This window comes from Nesoenas mayeri (assembly GCF_963082525.1).
Source record: "Nesoenas mayeri genome assembly, chromosome: 3".
In the NCBI taxonomy this organism is placed as follows: Eukaryota; Metazoa; Chordata; class Aves; order Columbiformes; family Columbidae; genus Nesoenas; species Nesoenas mayeri.
Genome location: NC_137544.1, coordinates 36497645 through 36518790, shown reverse-complemented (window position 1 = coordinate 36518790; position 21146 = coordinate 36497645). Strand labels below are relative to the sequence as shown.

Genomic DNA, 21146 nt, shown 5'->3' with positions numbered 1-21146 from the left:
ATCGTTGGATTTGATAAGGTGGAAATTAGGATGGGCACAACCAACTCTGGGAAAGTTGTAGAACAGAAATGTTGCTTAGAAGTAGTAAATTTCAAAATTAGTGTGAATCAGCAGGTTCTAGCTGGAGAATTACTCCAATCTCATCTGATGCATTCATCTCCAAAGGGCTTAACCCTCTAATATAGAATGCTGTGGTTTGTATGGGTTTTCTGAGAAGAGGTTCAACTAAAAGGAGAAGAGATTTCTTTCAAGTGCTGGTTTGTTGCACCTCCTTTTTTCCCACCTGAGCTTTGTGTCTGTGGCACTGCTCTGCAATAAGATGGCCAAGCACTTTCATTTTCCTCTTCTGACAAATGAAGTGGTTATCCTTTTATCACCTTTTGTTTATGATAAGCGATAAATTGATGCATTTAATATTGAACTCTTTACCCTTTCTTGATGCTTTCTGGAATTCCCTTTAGATGCTTTTGGAAGTAGTGCTTCTGAACCCCAGCCCGCAACCCAGGCTGCTTCTAGTTCCTCAGCTTCTGCAGACCTACTTGCTGGTAATAAAGAACTTCTAAAAACTTATTTTTTTTAAGGCAAAACTAAGAAATAATCCTTGAAATATTTATGTTCCTTGGGTGTAAGTGGACTTTTGCAGTGGAATAAAACTCTTGTTTGCAAGATTTCTTAGTACTTAAGATGTCTTAAATTAAAAGTACAGTGATTTATAATAGAGGCATTATACTGAAGTACAAGTTGACTTCATAGATTATCTTTAGATTGTCTCTGTTTTCCTACTTCCTACACCAACCTTACTTTTCTGTACTGTTCACTGAATAGAAGTCTATACATAAAATTTCTTTGGCTGACTGTAGCAGTACTTAAGCAGTATTGGAGGCTATGCTACTTTTTCCTTACTGGTAATTCATCTTTGTTTCTTGGTTGACTTAACTGAGGCAAGTTACACACTTAGATGTTAGGAGATTGAATGGATAACTTAGTAGCAGTCTTGTGTGTAGCCAAGGAGAGTTGTGGTGATGAGGGAGATCTTTTCTGAGTATAAAGGCATAGAAGCAACAGAAGCACTCTAATTATACTGAGATGAGGTCTCTGCTAGTGCTGAATGTGGCATCACCTATCTCAAAGTTTGAATGACTATCATTGTAGGCTGCATCCTACAAATAAACAGCTTCAGCCGAATTCTGCTTGTACCGTTCTCCAAAATATGTGCTATACCACGTATTTAAGTGGCTATAGCGATGGTGCTAAACATTTGTGACTTATCCCCATCTCTGTTTTAAGTTTGTAGAGAACAAAATCCCAGTATGTCTTTCTCAGGTTTATGGGAAACTGATGTGCTTCTGGTTTGAGGAAGAGTTGGCTTAGTTTTCCCCATGTTTCTGAAAGGTGAATTTGTCAGTAGAATTGGTTGGTAGGTTATCCTTCATGAACTTCAAAGATGATTGTTAGCTTAATTGCACCTTTGTGGCTTTAATTCTGAGCTGGAGTGATATTCTGCACTTTTATGCAACTTAACCACTGTAGGTATGGTGAGCCCTGACATCAGCTCCTGTTTGTATGTCTGAAGGTCTCCCATGCTAACTTATGCTATGTCAGAAGTCCAACCCTGTGTATGTTTTGCCTTCATATGCTCGTGAGAGGTCCTCTGTTATAAGAATACATAATGTGAGATACCTCCGTGTGTAATCTGCTCTAAGTGCTGTGAGTTGACACAAGTGAGTGCTCACATACTGAAGCCATCTCAGAAGAGGATACATTTTCTAGGACCTGCTCTAAGTGTAGGCATCACCTAGTTGTGCTGCAGGAAGGTAGGAGGAGTCAAGATAATAATAATGCATGTCTGTTCTCAATTGGTTTGAGTGCTGGCAAGCTAGTGGAACATAATGCATAAATGCATGCTAAAGCTTTAGTACAAGCAGCCTCAGGTAGAACCGCCTTTGTTTTAATATTGCTTCAGTAGATCTTTGCATTAATGAGTCCATGGGTAGCTTAAGGCTGGAGATCAGGCTTTGACTAGCATATTCTGAAATGTACCCATCATTTGCAGTTGTGTGCATTATTGGGAGACAGAAGATGTTTTTGCAAAGATATTGTTGGGCAGATGTAAATTCTGCTTCTGCAAACGCTGCAATACAAAATATTTTATGTTCTTATCAGTAACTAAGCTTAAATTCCAATAAGAATGATGCTCCAGATGGCCTAAACTTCAGCGGTGTACTCTTTGAATCTGATGAGTCACATTAAATCAAAACCTAAATTATAAAAAAGATGTTAAAAGTCTAAATACCCAAGCAGACCTGAAGCAATTGGGGTCAATAGATGTTGGTTTTCATTAAAAATATAATACGTTTAATTTTTTGCTTTGAATATACATTTAAAAGGCTCCAAGTAGATTTGATTTTTTTTTTTTTTTTGGCAGATACAGGGAGTCTGTAAACATCACAGCATATTGCTAAGCATTTGTTCACCCTAGATAATGGCAGATGTGTAGCCTGCAGTGTAATCCAGTTTTAAGATTGTCCAGAATTCATATGGTGGCTGAAGGCTTGTCCTTCATGGTTTATGAGTGTTTGGTTGTACTGTTTATATGCATAATGTTGCAAGTGTACTTACTATGCATCATCGCCTTAAGTGTTCAAATAAGCTTGTAGTCTCTTCTTGGCTCACATAGAAAATATAGTAGAATTGTTTTCATACTCTTCTAAGCCTCTCATCAGACAAGACTAGAACTATGCTGATAAATACAATAGTCTCACCACTTTCCCTTCTAGATCTTTCCATCCAGTTAACCTGTATGCCTGTATATCCTAGTATGTACTACATAAAAGCGTGTTCTTACCTTACTAAGTAAAATTGACCTCAAAATGGGGTAATTGGGGATGTCCAGACAACACACCCAATGTAGTTGCTGCTGTTTCTGCAAACTTGCTCCAGGTCTTATTCCTTAGACAACTAGGAACTTAATCTGCTAAAGCGTTTTTATGGCTTCTGATGTTGCTGTTAAACTGCACAAGGCTAAAAGCAATGGAATTAAGACCAATCATCATGCAAACTTCACCTGAAGTTGGGGAGAACTCTATTCTGTAGCTGGAGAAATGGGCACTTCATGGGGCTTTGAAAAACCTTGCAGTAACATTTGATATAACTGATGGTCACGATTTGAGCACAAGTTCTTAATGTTGACCTCTAATCTGTCTTGTAGTTAAATGTCTGGCAGATGCTTGATTTCATAGCTGGGAAATGTGCTGTTGTCACTGTTTGTAAGATGACTGCATAATGTGCTGTAATTGATATACCCTGTGACCATGCAAAGCGGTTTGGATAAAAACACGGTTAGAACAATTTCGGAATTGTCTTTATTTTCTCATTTTTAGAAAGCTGACTCCCTCACTTCACTGGAAACTAAAGCAAGCTGGGGGGAGGGGGGAAACAAACAAACAAAAAACAACAAAAACCAAGCAAGCAACCAACCAAAAAAACTAAACAAGAGTACACCAAGAAAGGAATGAAGGAATTAATTGACTGCTTAAACAAGACTGATACAAACTATCTCAGTAAAAAGACAGAAAATGGTGATAAGAATTCAGTGTAAATAGATTATCTCTTCTAAATTTATAAATTGTTTTTGGTACTTAAGTTCAGCAATGCAACTGCTGAAGTAACATGCTTAATTTTTTCGGAGTTCACCTGCATGAAAAGATCTGTATTTACTTTGGATGAGAATAGGACTTAAAATGGTCTTCATAAACTGGAGAAAAGTGTCTAAAGGAGGAATTTCAAATGCATAAATGTTAAAGCTTCGGTCCACAGGCAGCTGGACAAATAAGGACAGTAGACTGTAAGGCAGGATGTTGCCTGAAAAGAAACTGAAGACAGTGGTTGAGTGCTGGCTCCTTACTGTCTTGTGCTGTGGCAAAATAATCTGCTTCCTACTTTGATACAGGGGAAAAAAGTACAGGCTGCAGGCTGTGCAAAGTGATATTCCTGCTGTAGTCATGTAGTTGCGGTTAGAGCACTGAGCTCAGGTCTGATCCTTTCTGTGCAAGGGCAGCTGGGAAAAAAGGAACCTGAAAGACTGAAGATGTAGTACAGAGGTCTCGGACATTACTGTCAAGAAGAGATTGAACAAGAGGAATGGCTTATAGACTAAAGAGAATTGAGAAGTGTCATATGTCTGTTCTTCTTTTGGCAGAGTCTTTGCGTATTTAATCTGCCTCCAGACTCTGTAGATAATACAAATAAGTTTAAAAAGCAAAGAAGGTCAAATTATATAGTGGGCAGGGGAGAATAAGAATAGTCAAACATGAGAGTGCATTGCTTGTAGGCTAGAGAATCTCCATGAGTAGGGTTTATTCTATAAATACAGGATTTGTCATATATACATTAAACTTAATCATGGAGATTCTTCAGCCTACAAGCAGTTCACTTGTGGATGCTGTTGATCCTGCTTTGGCATGGGAGCGTGTGGGTGAGCCAAAGCTTGATAGGGGAGACCAGGATATTTTAAGATGGTGAGGGAGGGTAAACTGGATTAGTAAAACACTGCTTTCTGAATTGAGATTCCAAAAGAGTTGATGTGTGTTCATATGCTTTTCTCAAAGTAGTTCTCAGTTTCTCTTTTTTCTGAACTAATTCTCGTTTCTTGCGTTCTGCCTGTGAGATTACTTACCTAGAACTATATAGTGTGTAGTACTGGAAGAATTGTGTTCTCTACTCCATTGCTTTGCCTCTGCAGAAATCTAAATAACAAACATTAAAGTTTTTATTGGTGACTCTCACAAAAGCTTAAATTCCCTGGATCATACCTGGCATACCAAGAATGCTTGTGTACTACTGAGTTATTTGCAATGGTCTAGTAAGAATTGTGTCTATGATTCTGCCTTCTATAGATTGAGCTTTTGTTAAACACAGCCCAACAAGACTGACTCTAATGTCCACACCTCTCTTATGTGGCTTTTTCAAGGCTTTGGAGGTTCTTTTATTTCTCCCTCTCCATCACCATCCCCAGTCACTCCTGCTCAAACCAGCTTACTACAGCCTAACTTTGATGCAGCTTTTGGGACAACAGCTCCAACAACTGGCAGTTCGTTTGATGCATCAGGTGAGCCACAGGGTTTCTTCCTGTGTGTTTTCTAACATGTTTTATGTGTTAGACGAGTTAATTACACCATATTTAGGCTCTGAGTACAAGCAATATCAGTGATTTATTTCCCTGTTCATTCTCTACTGGAAAAACTCTGGGTGGTGTTGAGGCTGGCGTGTGCCCAAGAGGTCTCTGTACCCATTTTTTTATTCTACCATGTCAGTAAAATCAAACTATTGTAACATTATCCTTGCATGTGCTCAGTTGCATGAATCAGGAGCTAGTCAAGGAAAACACTGTTCTATAAATCAAGTATATAGGCAAGTTGTCTTGCTGCTGCTGCTGAAGCTGTTCTTGAGCTTGCATGGCACCTGAAGATACACAAGGCAGAGACTGAGGTCATGTTATTTGCGTGACTTTAAGCTTAAACTTTCATCACTGCTACCATTTTGTTTGTATCTCTTCCATTCTATGTTTTCCATGCTGGGTCCTTGCTACAAACTTAAAATTGGTGAGTTCTGCAACTGTACAAGAAAAAAAAAAGGTTGGAGTAGTACTGCTGCTTGGTTATGTGGTTGCTTGCCAGTGCACATGCTACCCCTTCCTGTTGGTTTAACATTAGCATGTACCTCAAATACAGATCAGAAGATAGAATGCTGGCATGAGAAATACCAGGTGGTTTGACTTCAAGGGATCTGAAAAATGAACTTCTCAGTTAGATGACTGGACTAAGGAGGGTAGCTCTGTCAGTGTGGATGGTTCTGGTTCCTTCTGATCTCATAAATTATTAGTAGGTTTTCCTGACTCCCTGCTGCTTGCAAGTGAATAGTAACATCTTGAGACTTTCAATCCTATTGTTGTAAGATGTCGAGGTGTAAGACTGCCACAGTAATTCTGACTGGTGTTTGCTGCAAGATGTTCATTTTAAAAGCCTTTAAATGAATATCTCCTGACAAATGTGTGTGCACCTGACATCTCTCTAATGATGGCTGTAAGAAAGACTGTGTCATGTGGAAGTGATGCTATATATATGTAGATTCAATTCTCCGATTAAACTCCTTTTGGCCATGTCCTGTCGTATTAGTTCTCTCTGGTATAGCTTTTTCAGGATTACTGTACATTCAGTGTCTAGTAAAATGAAATGCATGCCCTTGTTGGCATTACTTTTAATGTCAAACTGTGTCTTGGTAAGACTTGTGACATGGTTGTCTGTGCTGTATTTGTTGGAGCAACAGCAAAGTGGCAGGTAGTGTATTTCTTACCACAGCTGCTGTTTCTAACCTGCTTTCCCTTTGCTTCCAGTGTTTGATGGCCTAGGTGATCTTCTTATGCCAACTATGGTTCCTTCTGGTCAGTCTATAGCACCTTCAGCCACAGCAACAGTTGCCCCTTCGGCAGCAAGCAAAGGCCTTGGAAGTGATCTGGATTCGTCTCTTGCAAACTTAGTAGGCAGTAAGTGACAAGTTTCCATTTTAAGTGGTGTGTCATACAACTGTGTTACTCTTCTGTGGAGCCAAATACCTGTCTGTTTTAGCTTACTCTTTTCAATGTCCTCCTGTTTCCCTGGGGACATGGGAGAAGCTATAGACAGGAGTAAGGCTGGTAGTCTGGGGTTGTAACATGTCCTTGTTTGTGCCCAGGATCTGAGCCAAATAATGGGATGTTTGGTAAGTATGATTTTTACCATGTGAAAGTCCCAGGTACATTCAGGGCACATCAGGCTCTTAGTGAATGTGCACTTGTGTAATAACAGATGGAAAGGTGAAAATTGTCCAAGACATCTGATAGCACTGTGGAATTTAAGCAGATAAGCTGGTTGACACAAATAGCTGGCTTTTTGCAGCGGGATGAAGTGTGCATCACAGCCAAGAAAACACCTTCTCTCAGTGTACGTTCCAAAACAAGTTTAAAACGCTGAACAAAAAAGTATTCCCTTTTCTGCAGTAGGAAAAAGGCCCAGAGCCTTTATAACCAGAGATCAGAAGCTCTATCCTCCTAAAAAACCTAACAGAGGCCCTCGTAGGCTAAGGTATAATACTATCAAGTTCTACTCTGGAGGATTGCATAAATTAAATATTCTGTTAGTATATGTAAACACACCACAGCAAAAACATAACTGATCTTATGATGCATATTCTTCTGTTAGGTGTGGGTGGAAACTACTATGCTTAGGAGTCAATAGGACTCTCAATCACTTGAAACCTCTTCTGCAAGTCATTTGGTATATCCAAGTTTGGGGGACAAAATAATAAACTTAGTAATTTGTGACTTACAGGACTTGTACTGGTCATTTAAGAAGAGTATTATTTAAAATTTAGCGTAAAACTTCTCCCAAAGAGTAATTAAGGAAAATACTTGGAGTTCCCATGTATGACAGAGCAGATAAAACAGTGCAAATGTTCAAAGTAACATTCAGATTTATGTGTATGTGAAAAATATTTTTTTATTTCAGTATGTATAATAGGGAGCAGAAACTAGTGCTGTCATTCGTGGTAAATAGGTTTGGTGCTCTTAAATAATTAGCATTTTGTAGATCTAAATATTGATACTTTGGTCTGCTCATGGACAAAAATGGCTTCCTGAAGCACAGGACAACTGCAGGGCTCCTCAGAATTGTCCTGAAGAAAGAAGTAGATGTGGCCAGTGTTCTGGTGCTGTTTAAATGAAGACAGCTGAAACTTCATTACTCTGCATAACCCCATGTGCAATGAAATGTGAAGTATTACTTTGTCATGCTCTAGTTTACTAAGCACATGACTCTTTTTTTTATTATTTATTTTCTCCTTACAATTTTCAGATCTTGGAATTTCTGGTACCGCATCAAAAAAGTGAGTCCAACTTTGTTTAAGAAAAATAAAGTGTTTAACTCTGCTGTATAGTCTTACATCTATTTCAGTGTTTATTAAGAATCAATGAATTGGTCATGTGCTCCATCTCCCCAAAACATCAGTTCCAAAAAATTCTGGAAAAAGTATTCTATTCTATATAGGTTAAATGGATAATTAAGTTTAAATGTTCCTGACGTAGCTTTTAAACTTGCTGGATTTAATCTGAGTCTCTTTTTTTTTTTTTTTTTTTTTTCTGTAAATTGCTGTCTTTATGTTGGAGAGATGATTTCCAAACTCTTTAAAGTGAACAAATAGTCCAGATAATAAATTGGAATGCTCTCCTCAGTAATCCAGGATAATATGGAATAGTTTCATTATCTTTTTACAGATTCTGGATGTGCTTCTCTTGTAGGCACCAGAATATTTGTAAAATAGAAAAGTAGTTCATTCCACTCAGTAAAAAGCTTATTTTTGCAGGAAGAAATATTTACAGCATTGCATTTATTTTTCAGTAACTCTTCTTAATCTAACCCAGGGGTGTCAAACTCATTTTCACCAGGGGCCATATCAGCCTCAAGGTTGCCTTCCAAGGCCTGAATGTAATTTTAGGAGTAGTTACATTTCTGCAGTCCTAAAATTGCATTCGGCCCTTGGAAGGCAACCATGAGGCTAATGTGGGCCCCGGTGAAAGAGTTTGACACCCCTGACCTAACTGATTGCTTACTTCTGTGCTGAGTGGTCCTCTGTGCACAGGACCAGTTTGTGATGAGTGTACTTCAAAATGTGTTTTCCCTCTGTAGAGATGATAGGAGGGATAGGTAGAAACAAATCACGAGGTTTATCCCCAAAACTTAGCTTCCATCAATCTACTTAATTCAAATGGTGTATCTTTTTCTGCATAGAGCGGCTTCTAACAAAACCTGGTTTTGTAACAGCCTTTTTATTGTATGAATGACTTGTTTCTCTTGTATCTATCAACTTTTTTCAGAACTGAATGCTTTCCTCCAGCTGTCTGAGCAAGATTTCCAGCAATGAAATGACCTTTCAAAGACTTCTAGCAGGCAGCTCTACTGCCTGGTCCCAGTAGAATAGGCAGTAGCAGTCCCTCTTCCTACTTTGCAAGGGTATATGCAATAATACGTTAACTTCAGTCAATACTAAATAAAACTTCTCTAATTTTCACCACAAAGGCCATAACCATGTAACTGACTTTAGTATAGAGTGTGGTGGTGTCTACCACTAACAACCCTTGAAACAGAGTGGTACTAAAAGTGTATCTATGCATTAATAACTTAAACTGCATACGCCATAAACTAATGTAGCGGCAAGCTTAATGTTAATATATACTTTAATTATTTTTCATTTTCATGGTATGTAAACAGCAGCTCTGTCTGTCTTCCTCTCTATTAGGGGAGACCTTCAGTGGAATGCTGGAGAGAAGAAATTAACAGGAGGAGCCAACTGGCAGCCAAAAGTAGCACCTGCAACATGGTCAACTGGTGGTGTCCCAGGTGGTCCATTGGTAGGTGGTTAATCTATCAATACCACTCATAGTGAAAATATTGCTCATATTTTGTGAGACTATGCAAGCATACATGTAGGCACTGCTCCTGTCTACTTCAGCTAAAGAGTTTGTTTCTGTATAAATGATCTGATTGTTTCAGGTCACATTTTTAAGATCAGATTTACAGCTGGCATAAATAAGTCATTGAGTTCAGGTCGATGAAAATACACTAGTGTATGTATCTAGATGTTACTCTACATGTACATGTAGTGCCCGTGGACATTTTCCAACATGTAGTTAGCCATATCGGTCTTTCCAGCACCAGGCCCAGGTAGATTGACCCCAAAACAATGGTATTGATGCAAAGCTGAAGTACTGGAAGGAGAGAAAATAAAAAGGTTTTTCTCAAGCTTTCCTGAATGAAGCAAATCAAAAGACTACACAGTATTGAAAAATATTATTATTAGAAGTGGGTAGCTTGTTTAGCAGAGTAAAGCTGTCTGTTGGAAGACTTAAGATTGCCCTGTAAAATGCATTAGATGGCACTAACTTTGAGAGAAGAAAGTTGAATTGAGCTAAAAATCTAAATTTGGCGCAAGAGCAACTTCATAATGAGTAAGCTACAACACTAATCTAAAGAGGGATCATACCTCTTCTCATCAAAGCCACACATGGCATAAAACAGCCTCTATTTTATGAAAGTTGGGCTGGGAAGGGAAGGGAAGGAAAGGACTGTCAAAGGGGAGCATGACCAGTTCAGTTCCCTGCTGCCACGGACAGATGTTAATGTGACACTAAGCATGTTCCAGCTTGTTCCTTAGCTCTAGGGAAGAAACAAAAATACCCCAAACTTGGTACTTCATTGAATGTATTAGTTGTAATGTCAACTTTTTTTCTTAATAGAAAGGATGGGCAATACTGTACAGTGTAAGTGATTTTTTTTTTTATCTCGTATTGTACTTACTAAACCTGAAGATACTAACAACACCTCACCTGCACTACAGTTATTACTGCTGGCTTAAAACTAGCTATAAGCTACCTAACATGACTCTTGGACTGTCTGTCCAGCTGACAATTCTCAGGCAATATGTTCAATATGGTAATAGTGATTAACCATTTCTGTGCTGTAAGCTTGAAAATAATCGCTTCAAACTGTCTTTGCTTTACTTGGATGTGAACTGTCTCATGACTTGTATTACATGAAATTTCTAAATTCTGTAACACCAGCATGATCTTGTAGTGATTATATGATCCGATAAGTAACTAGACTTTCTGGAAAGCTGTGTGATTTTGATAGGATTTAATGCAACACAGGTGCTACACTTATTTCTTCACAATCACACACTTAGTTATTTTTTGAAACCAAAGAAAAATAAATGTGCAGGAAAAATAAATGTGGAGACCAAAATTAAGCTTTCCTTCATGTCACAGTTGAACCACTTAAGTTTTGGTCACTTTTTCCCTTCCTTGTGACCTTTCACTTTCTGGATTAAAATCAGCAGAATTTCATAAAAACTCATTCCCTCAAGTGACCCTAGTGCTTTGAGGCAAAAGCAGATTCAGTTTGTATGGCCATTTTTCTTGGCATCTGCCTAACTGGATTTTGAGCTACAATGTGTTCCTGTGGCTGTAGTCAGATCTCACTGCATCTGATGTCATTAAGCCGTATCTTTCTATTCCCTGCTTTCCATATCTGAGTGTCCAGATGCTGGTTTTAGTTTGGGGACAGCTGTTCTGCTAGCACAGTACAGCTCGCTATTGAAAAGCTCTCTAGAATACTTTCAGACTGAAAAAGAGGTTTGTAATTATTAGCCAGAAACTGCAGGATGTTTGCTCATTGATGAATCTTAAGTTTATCTTGACTTGTTGCCAGTTTCCTAAGAAACTAGCATATTTTAGTCTGGAAGCAAGGATCAACCAAGGGCACTAAAAGTAGCATTCACAGAAGTGGACTGTGCAGTAATTCCAACATATCTCCAGAGACGTGCTGTGCTTTGAGCTGAAAATGTGCTAGCTGCTTTCAAAGTGCAGTGGGATATAAATGACTCAAGGTAGGTGATAAGGATGTGGAGACTCAGGCATGACCCTACAGCTTCTGTAATAACTTGAGAAATTGTGCCAATATACTTAGGCCACACAATAGCTGTAATGAGTTTCCTAAAAAATCCTACTAGCATTTTTAAATCCCTTCCCTGTTTCCTGCCTCTCTTGAGACTTATTAGTAAATTGGATTGTGTATACATCTGTAAAAAGGAGAGACTTGGATGCTTTCAAGGCCATAAGGAGACTCTATGCATGAGAACTTACAGACAAGGAAACCAAAAGGAAGGATGTATAGGTTCTACTAGATCAGTGGGGTGGCCTTATTCAAAGGTGCTCTTGTGTTGTATATCCAGTCAGACTACTAAACTAACAGTTCTATCTTCCTGAATCCTAGCGAAAGATTACCTTTTTCTTTTCTTGTGTTATTTGAATGAAAACCATAAGTATGTGAATAAAAAGTATGACAAGATAAACTAAGCTCTCCCTAGTAAAGTATGTAATGTTTGCGATTGTGGCTTAAGTGTGTGAATTTATTTTTTAACTCAAGTGAATCTAATTGAATAAAAATACTATTTTTTTTTTTAATTTAATTGGAAACTAGTTATAGCAGTGGCCTCCCTTAGCTTTACAATCTGCTTAAGCTTTTACTAAAACACAGTGCTATAACAACTGTTATGGTGTGTTGGCTGTTAGGAAATTTGATTTCTTTCTTATGCTATGTAGAAGGAGGAGGAAAGTACATCTTTTCTTGGGCCTACTTTGAGTTGTATTCGGTAAATGGACTCCATTAATGAAGAGAATGGAGTCCATCACCCTTGCTTTCTTATGAAAAAGCAAGCTGAGCATCAGTGTAAGGACTCATTCAATTCTTTTATCCTTTGAAGCATTGTGGTTTTTAGGTTAGGTATTATCTGCTACATAACAGTCCTAATTTCCAGAACAACTTTGAAAATGCTAGGGACTTCATGCAGTTTCCAGATGGCTACTGTTACAGAGGTTATTATATTTTTTAATTTTTTTTAAAAAATTTTTAGACAGGAGCTGTGCCTCCAGCAAGTGCTGTTCCTGCTGCAGGCGGCACTCCACCTGTCCCACAGCCAGGAGCAGCATTTGGAATGGTGAGTCTCTCTTGTTATGCTGCTCTCCTTTCTTCACCCAGAACGCTACTCACACTGCATTAATTTACAGCCTCCAGCAGGCACAGGCGTCCCCATGATGCCCCAGCAGCCAGTTATGTATGGGCAGCCTATGATGAGGCCACCATTTGGAGCTGCCACTGGTCCTGGTGTACAGGTAAGTATTACCACTGGATGAAAGTTTAATTGCTTTATATTTCTCTAGAAAGTAGCTTGTGTGGATGCATTACCTCAGTTCAATTCTAGCCATAAAACTGTAAAAGAGATTTCTTACAGTATCAGCTGCCTGACTTAGAATAATACAATTGCTTAGGATGGAAAAGACCTTTAAGATCATCAAGTCCAACTGTAAACCTAACACTGCCAAGTCCACCACTAAACCATGTCCCTAAGCACCACACCTATGTGTCTTTTAAACACCTCCAGAGATCGTGACTCAACCACTTCCCTGGGCAGCCTGTTCCTATGCCCAACAACCCTTTCTGTGAAGAAATTTTTCCCAATATCCAATCCAAACCTCCCCTGGTGCAACTTGAGGCCATTTTCTCTCATCCTATCACTTGCTACTTGGGACAAGAGACCAACACCCTCCATGCTACAACCTCCTTTCAGGTAGTTGTAGACAGCGATAAGGTCTCCCGTCAGCCTCCTTTTCTCCAGGCTGAACAGCCCCAGTTCCCTCAGCTGCTCCTCATCAGACTTGTACTCCAGACCCCTCACCAGCTTCATTGGCCTTCTCTGAACTCCCTCCAGCACCTCAATGTCTTTCTTGTAGTGAGGGACCCAAAACTGAACACAGGATTCAAGGTACAGCCTCACCAGTGCTGAGTACAGGGAGATGACCACTTCTCTAGTCCTGCTGACCACACTATTCCTGATACAAGCCAGGATGCTGTTGGCCTTTTTGGCCACTTGGGCACACTGCTGGCTCATGTTCAGCCAGCTGTCAATCAACACCCCCAGATCCTTTTCCGCCAGGCAGCTTTCCAGCCACTCTTCCCTGAGCCTGTAGTGCTGCCTAGGGATGTTGTGACCCAAATGCAGGACCCGGCACTTGGCCTTGATAAACCTCATATAATTGGCCTCAGCCCAGTGATCCAGCTGGTCCACATCCCTCTGTAGAGCCTTCCTACCCTCCAGCAGATCAACACTCCCACCCAACTTGATGCTGTTTGCAAACTTACTGAGGGTGAACTTGATCCTCTAGTCCCTATCACTGATAAAGATATTAAACAGAACAGGCCCCAGTACTAAACCCTGGGGAACACTGCTCATGACTGGCTGCTCACTGGATTTAATTCCATTCACCACAATTCTTTGGGTCTGGCCATCCAGCTAGTTTTTTACCCAGCAAAGAATAAGCCTATCCAAGCCAACTGCTGACTTGCAACAGATCACATGAACCACTTTGATCTTTTTTTTTTTTCCGATTCTCTTGTACAAGACCAATGGAACAGGTTAGAAAAGTCTCCTACAGCTAACTACATCCAAGATTGGGTTTTAGGGGACATTTGAATAAAGCTCAAAATGAAGCTGATGGACATTCCTATTCTGTTCAGAGCTTGTCAACATTTACTAGAGCTGCACTCTGCATACTCCCTCCCAGCCCACCTAGAGCATTTTTCAGAAAACTGACCTTCTGCACATGAACAAGCTTAAGGTCTCAAGTTCTTTAATGACAGTAAGTGCAGTAAATGCAAGTTGATCTGGTTTGAACTGTTAGCTTACTGGGTTTCTTCCAGTGCAAAATGCCTGGTTCCCTGAGCAAGGTGGGGACAAGGGGAAGAAAGGTCAGGATGGGAGAATCATCTGGTTCCATAGTGAAAAGTGTTGCATGGAACTTGCAAAACCAACCCTTTCTGTAGAATAATGGATGATTTTTATATCTACCAAAGGAGGCACAGAGTATAGTATACTCACATCTCTGGTACACTTCAGGCTCTTATTTGCACTACTAATCTGGAACAATTTGCACTTAAATGTCAGTCGCTGGGATTTTCACATGTCCTCTGCAGCACGCACTCTGCTTATTCTGCACCCTGGTGTTTAACATCTAACAAGTGCATAACTTCTCTCTGGGCTGATGATCCTAACAACATTCCGTCTTACTGGGAGAAAGTGATTTGAAGCTATGCTAATTAAAATATGTGGTATCTATAGCCTTATGCATTAAACCAGCCAAACATTGTTGACATTGTAGTAATGATGGAGTCTAAACAATGCTTGAGCAAAATGGAAGTAGGCTCAACTTTTAGAAAAATTAGAACTTTGTATGCTTGCAATGTGCTTGTGTGGGAACCAGCTATATCTACCTAATGCTTGTGTGTCCCTGTCTGCTTTTTTTTTCTTCTGCCTTCCTGGCTGCCGTCTGTTAGCTTTCTCCAAGCCCAACTCCTGCTACTCAGAGTCCCAAGAAACCTCCAACAAAGGACCCATTAGCGGATCTTAACATCAAGGATTTCTTGTAAACTATAAGGTATTCTGTGACTGCCTGCCTAAGCATGTTATGCTGTGGTATGTGTCTGGCACACAGATGTTGATTAGGCTGGTAGATTGAATATGACTGTTCAAGTTGTAGCTTCAGAGATAGGTAGAAACATGCACTGATAATGTGATGGTTTAAACAAAAAAAATGAATTCTCAGTCTTAATTTTAGCCTGAAACTTGACTTTTGACTACTATTTTTTTGCCAAAAGTAACAACCAGGAAAAATTACCTTCAATCTATAACTTCCATTTTTGCCTTGTTTCCACTTGGTCCAAGGGTTCACATTTTTTCTTTTTTTTTCTTTTTTTTTCTTTTTTTTTTTTTTTTTTCCCCCTGAAACTAATACTGAAACAAATAGAATCACAAATAGAATCATAACAAGGTAAAAATACTGGGTGCAAAACTGCTGAAGGGTTGTTCCAGTCTAGTGTGTGGAGGCAGATTTGGTATCATAGGTGTGAAGGGATCAGAAGAGGAAGAACTTGCGTATCCTAATCATCAAGAGAAGGTTGTTTGCATCTCTTAACTGCTGCCAGCTAATGTTCTCCCCCTGCCATACAATTTTTCAAGGCACTGCTTTTCTGGATGCTGAGGCATGAGGTCCTGAGCAGTGCCATGTAGAACATCAGTGGGGAAGGACAGAGGAGTAAATAAAAAGGAAAAATGAAGGAGAAAAAAAAAAAATGGAAGCAAGAAATCAGTACTACAGAATGGCAGGAAAAAAAAAAGGTAAAAACATTATGTGAGGGTTTTGGAGTAGGATGTGAAGAGGGCCAAGTAGAAACATCAGATTGAACACTTAAGCCAATTAAAAAATAATATTGCAGAAGTAGGCATTTTATAATTAAGACTGGAATAACTTGCCAGATGAGGAGAAGACAATCATTTCATATCTTTAAAGCATTATTTGTAAATCCCTTTTCTTTCTTCCTATAGCTTAATTCTAAGACTTATTCTAAGCCCCCTCTGTGCTGGAGTTATCAGCAGTGGATGAGATCAGGCTACTCTTAGTAGGCACCACCCATTACCTCTTTCCCATTCTCCAAATTCCAGCCCTGGGAAGGTGTACGTGGCACATGGTGGAGATGTCCAGGCATGGAGATGCACCTTCATTGCTGGGACTTGCGTTTGTAGTAGACAGGTTCATAACTGTCTGTTGGACTTGGGTTTATAGTAGACAGGTTCATAAATCTCTGTGGGAAGACTGCTGCTTCATTAAACACTGATAACAACTCCTTTGAGGTGTGAAATAATGATCAGATTTGGTGCTCTTTCTAGAACGTGCTTTATCTAACTCATTATTCTGGTTTTCATCTAATACTTTTTTTTTTTTTTATATTCACAGCTGCAGTTTTTCTGACTGGATGATAAAAATGTGAGTTTGGAGTCTGAAAATGGATGCTCAGAGTTTCAAAGTGAGCCACCAGTACCAAACCCAGTGCTTACTCAGACTTTCTCTTCCTCCTGAAACGTGTAGCACAGCTGTGAAAGTGAACATTAGGAATGTGTACTACCTTAGCTGTTATCCCTACTCTCTCGAAATTTGTGTACTTGGGTTATTTGTGTTTTACAATTTAAACAATGGATGTATGTTTCTGATGCCTTCTAGTGCTTTTCTGAACCTATCCTACAGGGACAGATTATGCAGCTGTTGTTTGGTGAGCCATTTGGAGCGATGTCTGTGGTTTTTGAAGGTTTCAATGTATATAACTTTTTGAGGACACCTAAAATTTCCCTAGGACTCAATTTCTCCTTTATCTGTTACAAAACATAGTGTGATAATACCAGATAGTAAGGAAAATACTTATGAAATCGTGTGGAATACATTTTTTTTTCCAGTCACAGGAATCTCAATTGTTGTGAAAAAATGTTTTATTTTTGTGGCACTGTATATGTTAAGATAATTTAAAGTAATATAAACTTCCAAGTACTTTTTCAATGATTTACCAAGAATGAAAAATCATATCTGAAAGAATACCATATTTATTGCTGTTTTTATTTTGAAATCTGTTTTAATTATTTAAGATTTTGCATTTAAAATTGGCATATTTATCGGTTCTTGCTAAACGCACTGAAAAGAAGTAAAGGGTCCATTTCTCTCCATGTAGTTGAAAAAAGCAGTCATAGTTGTGCTGGCATTAAGGAATTTCAAATACGGGAGCACTCTTTGGTATATCTGTAGTCAAAACATTACAAGTGATGTTACTCATCTCTGTTCAGTTCTTACGTACATCTCTTAATTTAGTGCTTTCCTGTGTATGCCTTAGGCTAGTGTTTTCTCCATTGCCCCGAATGCGCTGTGAGTAGCTTTTGTACTATTGGTGATTAGATTAAATTCTGATCCAGAGATCCATGCCCTTTACTGTACATACTGTGTTTCTTTAATTTTTATTTGTTCTCATACTGTTTCTGCTGATGGCTTGGCGTAAGATCTTGACTCTTCAATGAGGTCACTGTTGATCAGTGTTACAAGTGGCTTGGCAGTTCTCTGTAAAAGCATATTGGGTTGGAAAGATATTCATCTGAAGTCTTTCAAATGAACTATTTAATCAATGTATGGTACCATTAAAAGTGGTTGTATCTGAATTTGCTGTGGGGATAACATACACCGTGATGGAAAAGTTCTATAAAAAGCTAATTTCAAAATGGCTCTTCTTTGTATTTCAGTTAAAAAAAAAAATAACAAAAACAAAAAACCCCAGTGCATGTGTGCCCTCTGAGATGCAATAAACACCTTGATCAAAGTAAATATTCTGTTGCCAGTTTCATGATGACTGAGATATTGAACATAATGATATACTTTGAGAGGGGAAAAATGTGTTTAGGTCCTGACACTGATTGCTGATTCTGCTGCACATTGCTGATCTTTAAGCAGTACAGGAGAGATCCATACAAAGCCAGGCTGAACACAAAGCCACAAGAAAAGTGGGGAGAGCAGAATTCTCTAGTTTGACATATCACACCTCATTAAAGCTCCCCATCTCCTTAAACTTGAATAATATTGGAACTGTGAAAGTTTATAATACTAGTCCTGATTTCTTTCCTATGAGGTATCATTCAAGAGCTTATTGAGACCTAGCACAGCTACGGTGCTATAGGAATTGCTTGTGCTAAGGTTCATCTTATGGCAGGATAAAAGGAGGATAAAACATTTCATAAAGTCTAGTAAATTAAAGCCTTTCTGGTATGAGGTGACTAAGTAGACACCTCCTTGACTGAGTAACAAAATGAGAGAGATGAAGCAGCACTGAATGCCAGGGGTTGCTTAGAAGTACTCTATAAACAACAAAACACTGAAGCGACTCAATTATGCTCTGGTAAGATTTGAATCTTGAATTGGTTTCCAAAGACATTTCCAAGATGTCCAACCAGCAGGGCAGTACCATGGCCTGAGAGGTTTTTTGATTATTCATTTTGGTTTTTTTACTGGCTACAACATTGATATTCTGAATCTCTCAATTTTGGCATTTGAAAAGTTGATTTTTATGCATATTCAGCCTTAGGATGAGTGTCCTGCTGAGTCAGACTGTCCTAGATTATAAATCGGTAAGGCTCAGCAAATCACTGTGTTTTCTCCCTATTTGAGCACCAAGACCTGAACAAGGTAACTGCTTCCCCTGAAAGGCTCATGGTGCTCTCAGGCTCTGGCTGATCAAGTTTTGCCCAACCTTCCTACGCACTGTGTGCCACCGTACACAGGGAGTGCTTAACTTCTTACCACTGTATTTTGTGTGCCTTTGCAAAATGAGGACGGCATTTCCAGAGGACAGTCATAACCAAACACAGGATGCAAATGTAGTCAGAGCAGTTCATTGGTGTGTAGTTCTAATTAAGATAATGCAGAACTACTGAATTGCCAATGAATGTTCTCTATAACAAACTTTGATTATTTCTATAAGATATACTGTTATGCGTTTCAAGAGGCAAAACGTCAGCATGAGGCCTTTTTCTCTGCCAGGTACATGCTCTTGCAGTTGCCTTTCTGCAACATGTCCACAATGCTTGGTCCTTCTTCTTGTTAGTTTAGTATACATCTCACGGCCAACAGCTTCGTGCAAGCCTGTCGTACATGCGGCATTTGACAAATTGTGAGGAAATGGAAGCGTAGAGAGAGAGCAAACTTGGTGGAATAGCAAGAAGCTTACACACTGTAAGAAGTAAAACCAGTCTATTTCCCCAGCATGCTGAGTAAGGCTAAACAAAAGTGACTCTTGCTCTCCCCATCGCAAAGGAGTTATAAAATCTGTCTTGGAAGTAAAACAAGTGGTTGTCTCCTGGCCTGTAGATGAGAACATGTTCTTGTTACCATCTGAGTTTCATCAATCAGGCATGAGCGCATCTGTGTTCTGTAATGACTAATCACTTCTCACTACAATCTATAGAGTGGGTGAGGGGGAAGCAACTGTCTCCTTCCCCTGCATTTTTCATGAGGGGAGGACAAGTTTCAAGCAGCTGATATAACCCTTCCCCAAGTTCTTGCTATTCTGTGTGCTGACTTCTTTAGAAGCTGGCACCTCTGGTTGCATGAGACTTTGGTAGCTCTCCTTTAAGCCTTCAGGGCCTTAGGGGTTGGTAAATACCTGGAGAACATGAGCTTAGCTTATTGTAGATGTTTGAACAAAACAAAACAAAAAAAAGATTCTGTAAAGCTAACTATTTTTTTGAATGTTTGGGGCTAGCACTGTCTGTTGTTTGTCTTCTGCATTCATTGGTCACTCATTTTAACTGGCTTTATTTGAGATTCTTAGCTGTGTTATATAATATTTGCCTTTCAAAATGTACTGTAGTTTGAGTTGAGGGCTTCTGGATTGATGCTAGTGTTTCCCTAGGTGAAAGCCTGGATGGTGAAAACTAAATAATTGTTGTCTTCTCAGATCCTGAGGACCACCTTAACATTTCAGGATGGTTGCAAAATCAGGTGGCTACGCCAGAGTTCCATTCCTAAGATTTAGTAAGACAACTGAAAAATCTAATAAATTGCTTTTAAAAAAAGCAGGCAGGAAAGTCTAGAGCAAAAACGATAGCTGGGGGCGGGGGGAAGGGGAAGATTTGCTTTGTAAATGCATATAAGACTTTGGTAATATGAGGTGCTACTTACTGGTGGGTGACAGCATCTAGTTCATGAAATGTCCAGTAGTGACAGCTGACATTGTTTTGTCTTTTTTGGCATTAATCTTTGATCCTGCTCCTCCTTCCTATATCTTGCCCCAGAATAAGAGCTGCCTCAGGAAACTGTTTCTACATGGGGAATAAAGAATCCCGACAACTCGTAGTGCCTAGAAAAGCCGCCTGAAACTTCCTATGGTAGAAACAGTGGCAGTGATATAAAGATAATACTCTGAGTTACTGATCCTGCTCTTCTAGAACATGAAATATATTTGAAATTTTATTAAAAGATAAAACCTTTTTTCCATGTATTGTATATTGCTGGTGCTCTGAGCAGTGTGGGAAGTGGCAGACGTTGAGTGGTAATGACGGGACAAAATAAGAATTTCAGATATGGGATTACAGAAGGAGAGAGGCTATACATATAAATCTTGGCTCCTAAAGATTCACCACCTCTTCCCTTTCCCTTAATTAATCTGTGCAAATGATATGGGTAGCAAAAGCCTGATGCTTATTCTGTTGCCAAGACATCTCTGAATGCAATAATAAGTGTAAGAATAGTTGTCTTTGGGAGTTAGCAAAGGTGGTAGAGCAGAAGCAAAAACTGAAACAAGTGAAGAAATGTGGGGATCATGGGAGTTACTTCTACTGCAAGGACTAAGGTGAGCAAACTTCTTCCCTGGTGTTGCAGGGAAACCTGTGAAGGGTCTGATGAATGTCTACCCTGCAACAGCACTGTGAAGCATCTACATTCAAATGTTCATGATTGAACACAGTGAAGTCTGACCCCTATTTTTGAAATATAGTTTAGTATGACAGAAGAGATTTGTCAGTTTACCTCTGTATCCACCTGTGGCAGAATGTAACCCCCCCTCTCTCCCCCTCGCTGCCCTCTCTCTCCCCCTCCCTCCTTCAGTATGGAGGAGTGGGCACATCTCCCTCTCTCCTTGCTA

The 21146-nt window shown here is 39.4% G+C and overlaps 1 protein-coding gene across 26 annotated transcripts in view; it reads left to right on the top strand.

The window, feature by feature from the left end:
• Positions 1 to 15068, top strand: part of SNAP91 (synaptosome associated protein 91) — a gene marked incomplete at both ends in the record, with an annotated part of 63549 nt that extends 48481 nt beyond the window's left edge. For 13 of the 26 annotated variants that reach the window (XM_080340800.1, XM_080340792.1, XM_080340811.1 and 10 more), the window contains 8 exons: positions 462 to 545; positions 4970 to 5107; positions 6392 to 6541; positions 7887 to 7917; positions 9328 to 9439; positions 12499 to 12582; positions 12653 to 12757; positions 14976 to 15068. In XM_080340800.1, coding sequence (XP_080196926.1) covers positions 462 to 545; positions 4970 to 5107; positions 6392 to 6541; positions 7887 to 7917; positions 9328 to 9439; positions 12499 to 12582; positions 12653 to 12757; positions 14976 to 15068 — 797 coding nt within the window. Of the gene's footprint in view, positions 1 to 461; positions 546 to 4969; positions 5108 to 6391; positions 6542 to 7886; positions 7918 to 9302; positions 9440 to 10324; positions 10349 to 12498; positions 12583 to 12652; positions 12758 to 14975 lie in introns of all 26 variants that reach the window. The other 13 variants (XM_080340793.1, XM_080340787.1, XM_080340798.1 and 10 more) reach the window with 5 other exon arrangements.
• Positions 15069 to 21146: the final 6078 nt, after the last annotated feature.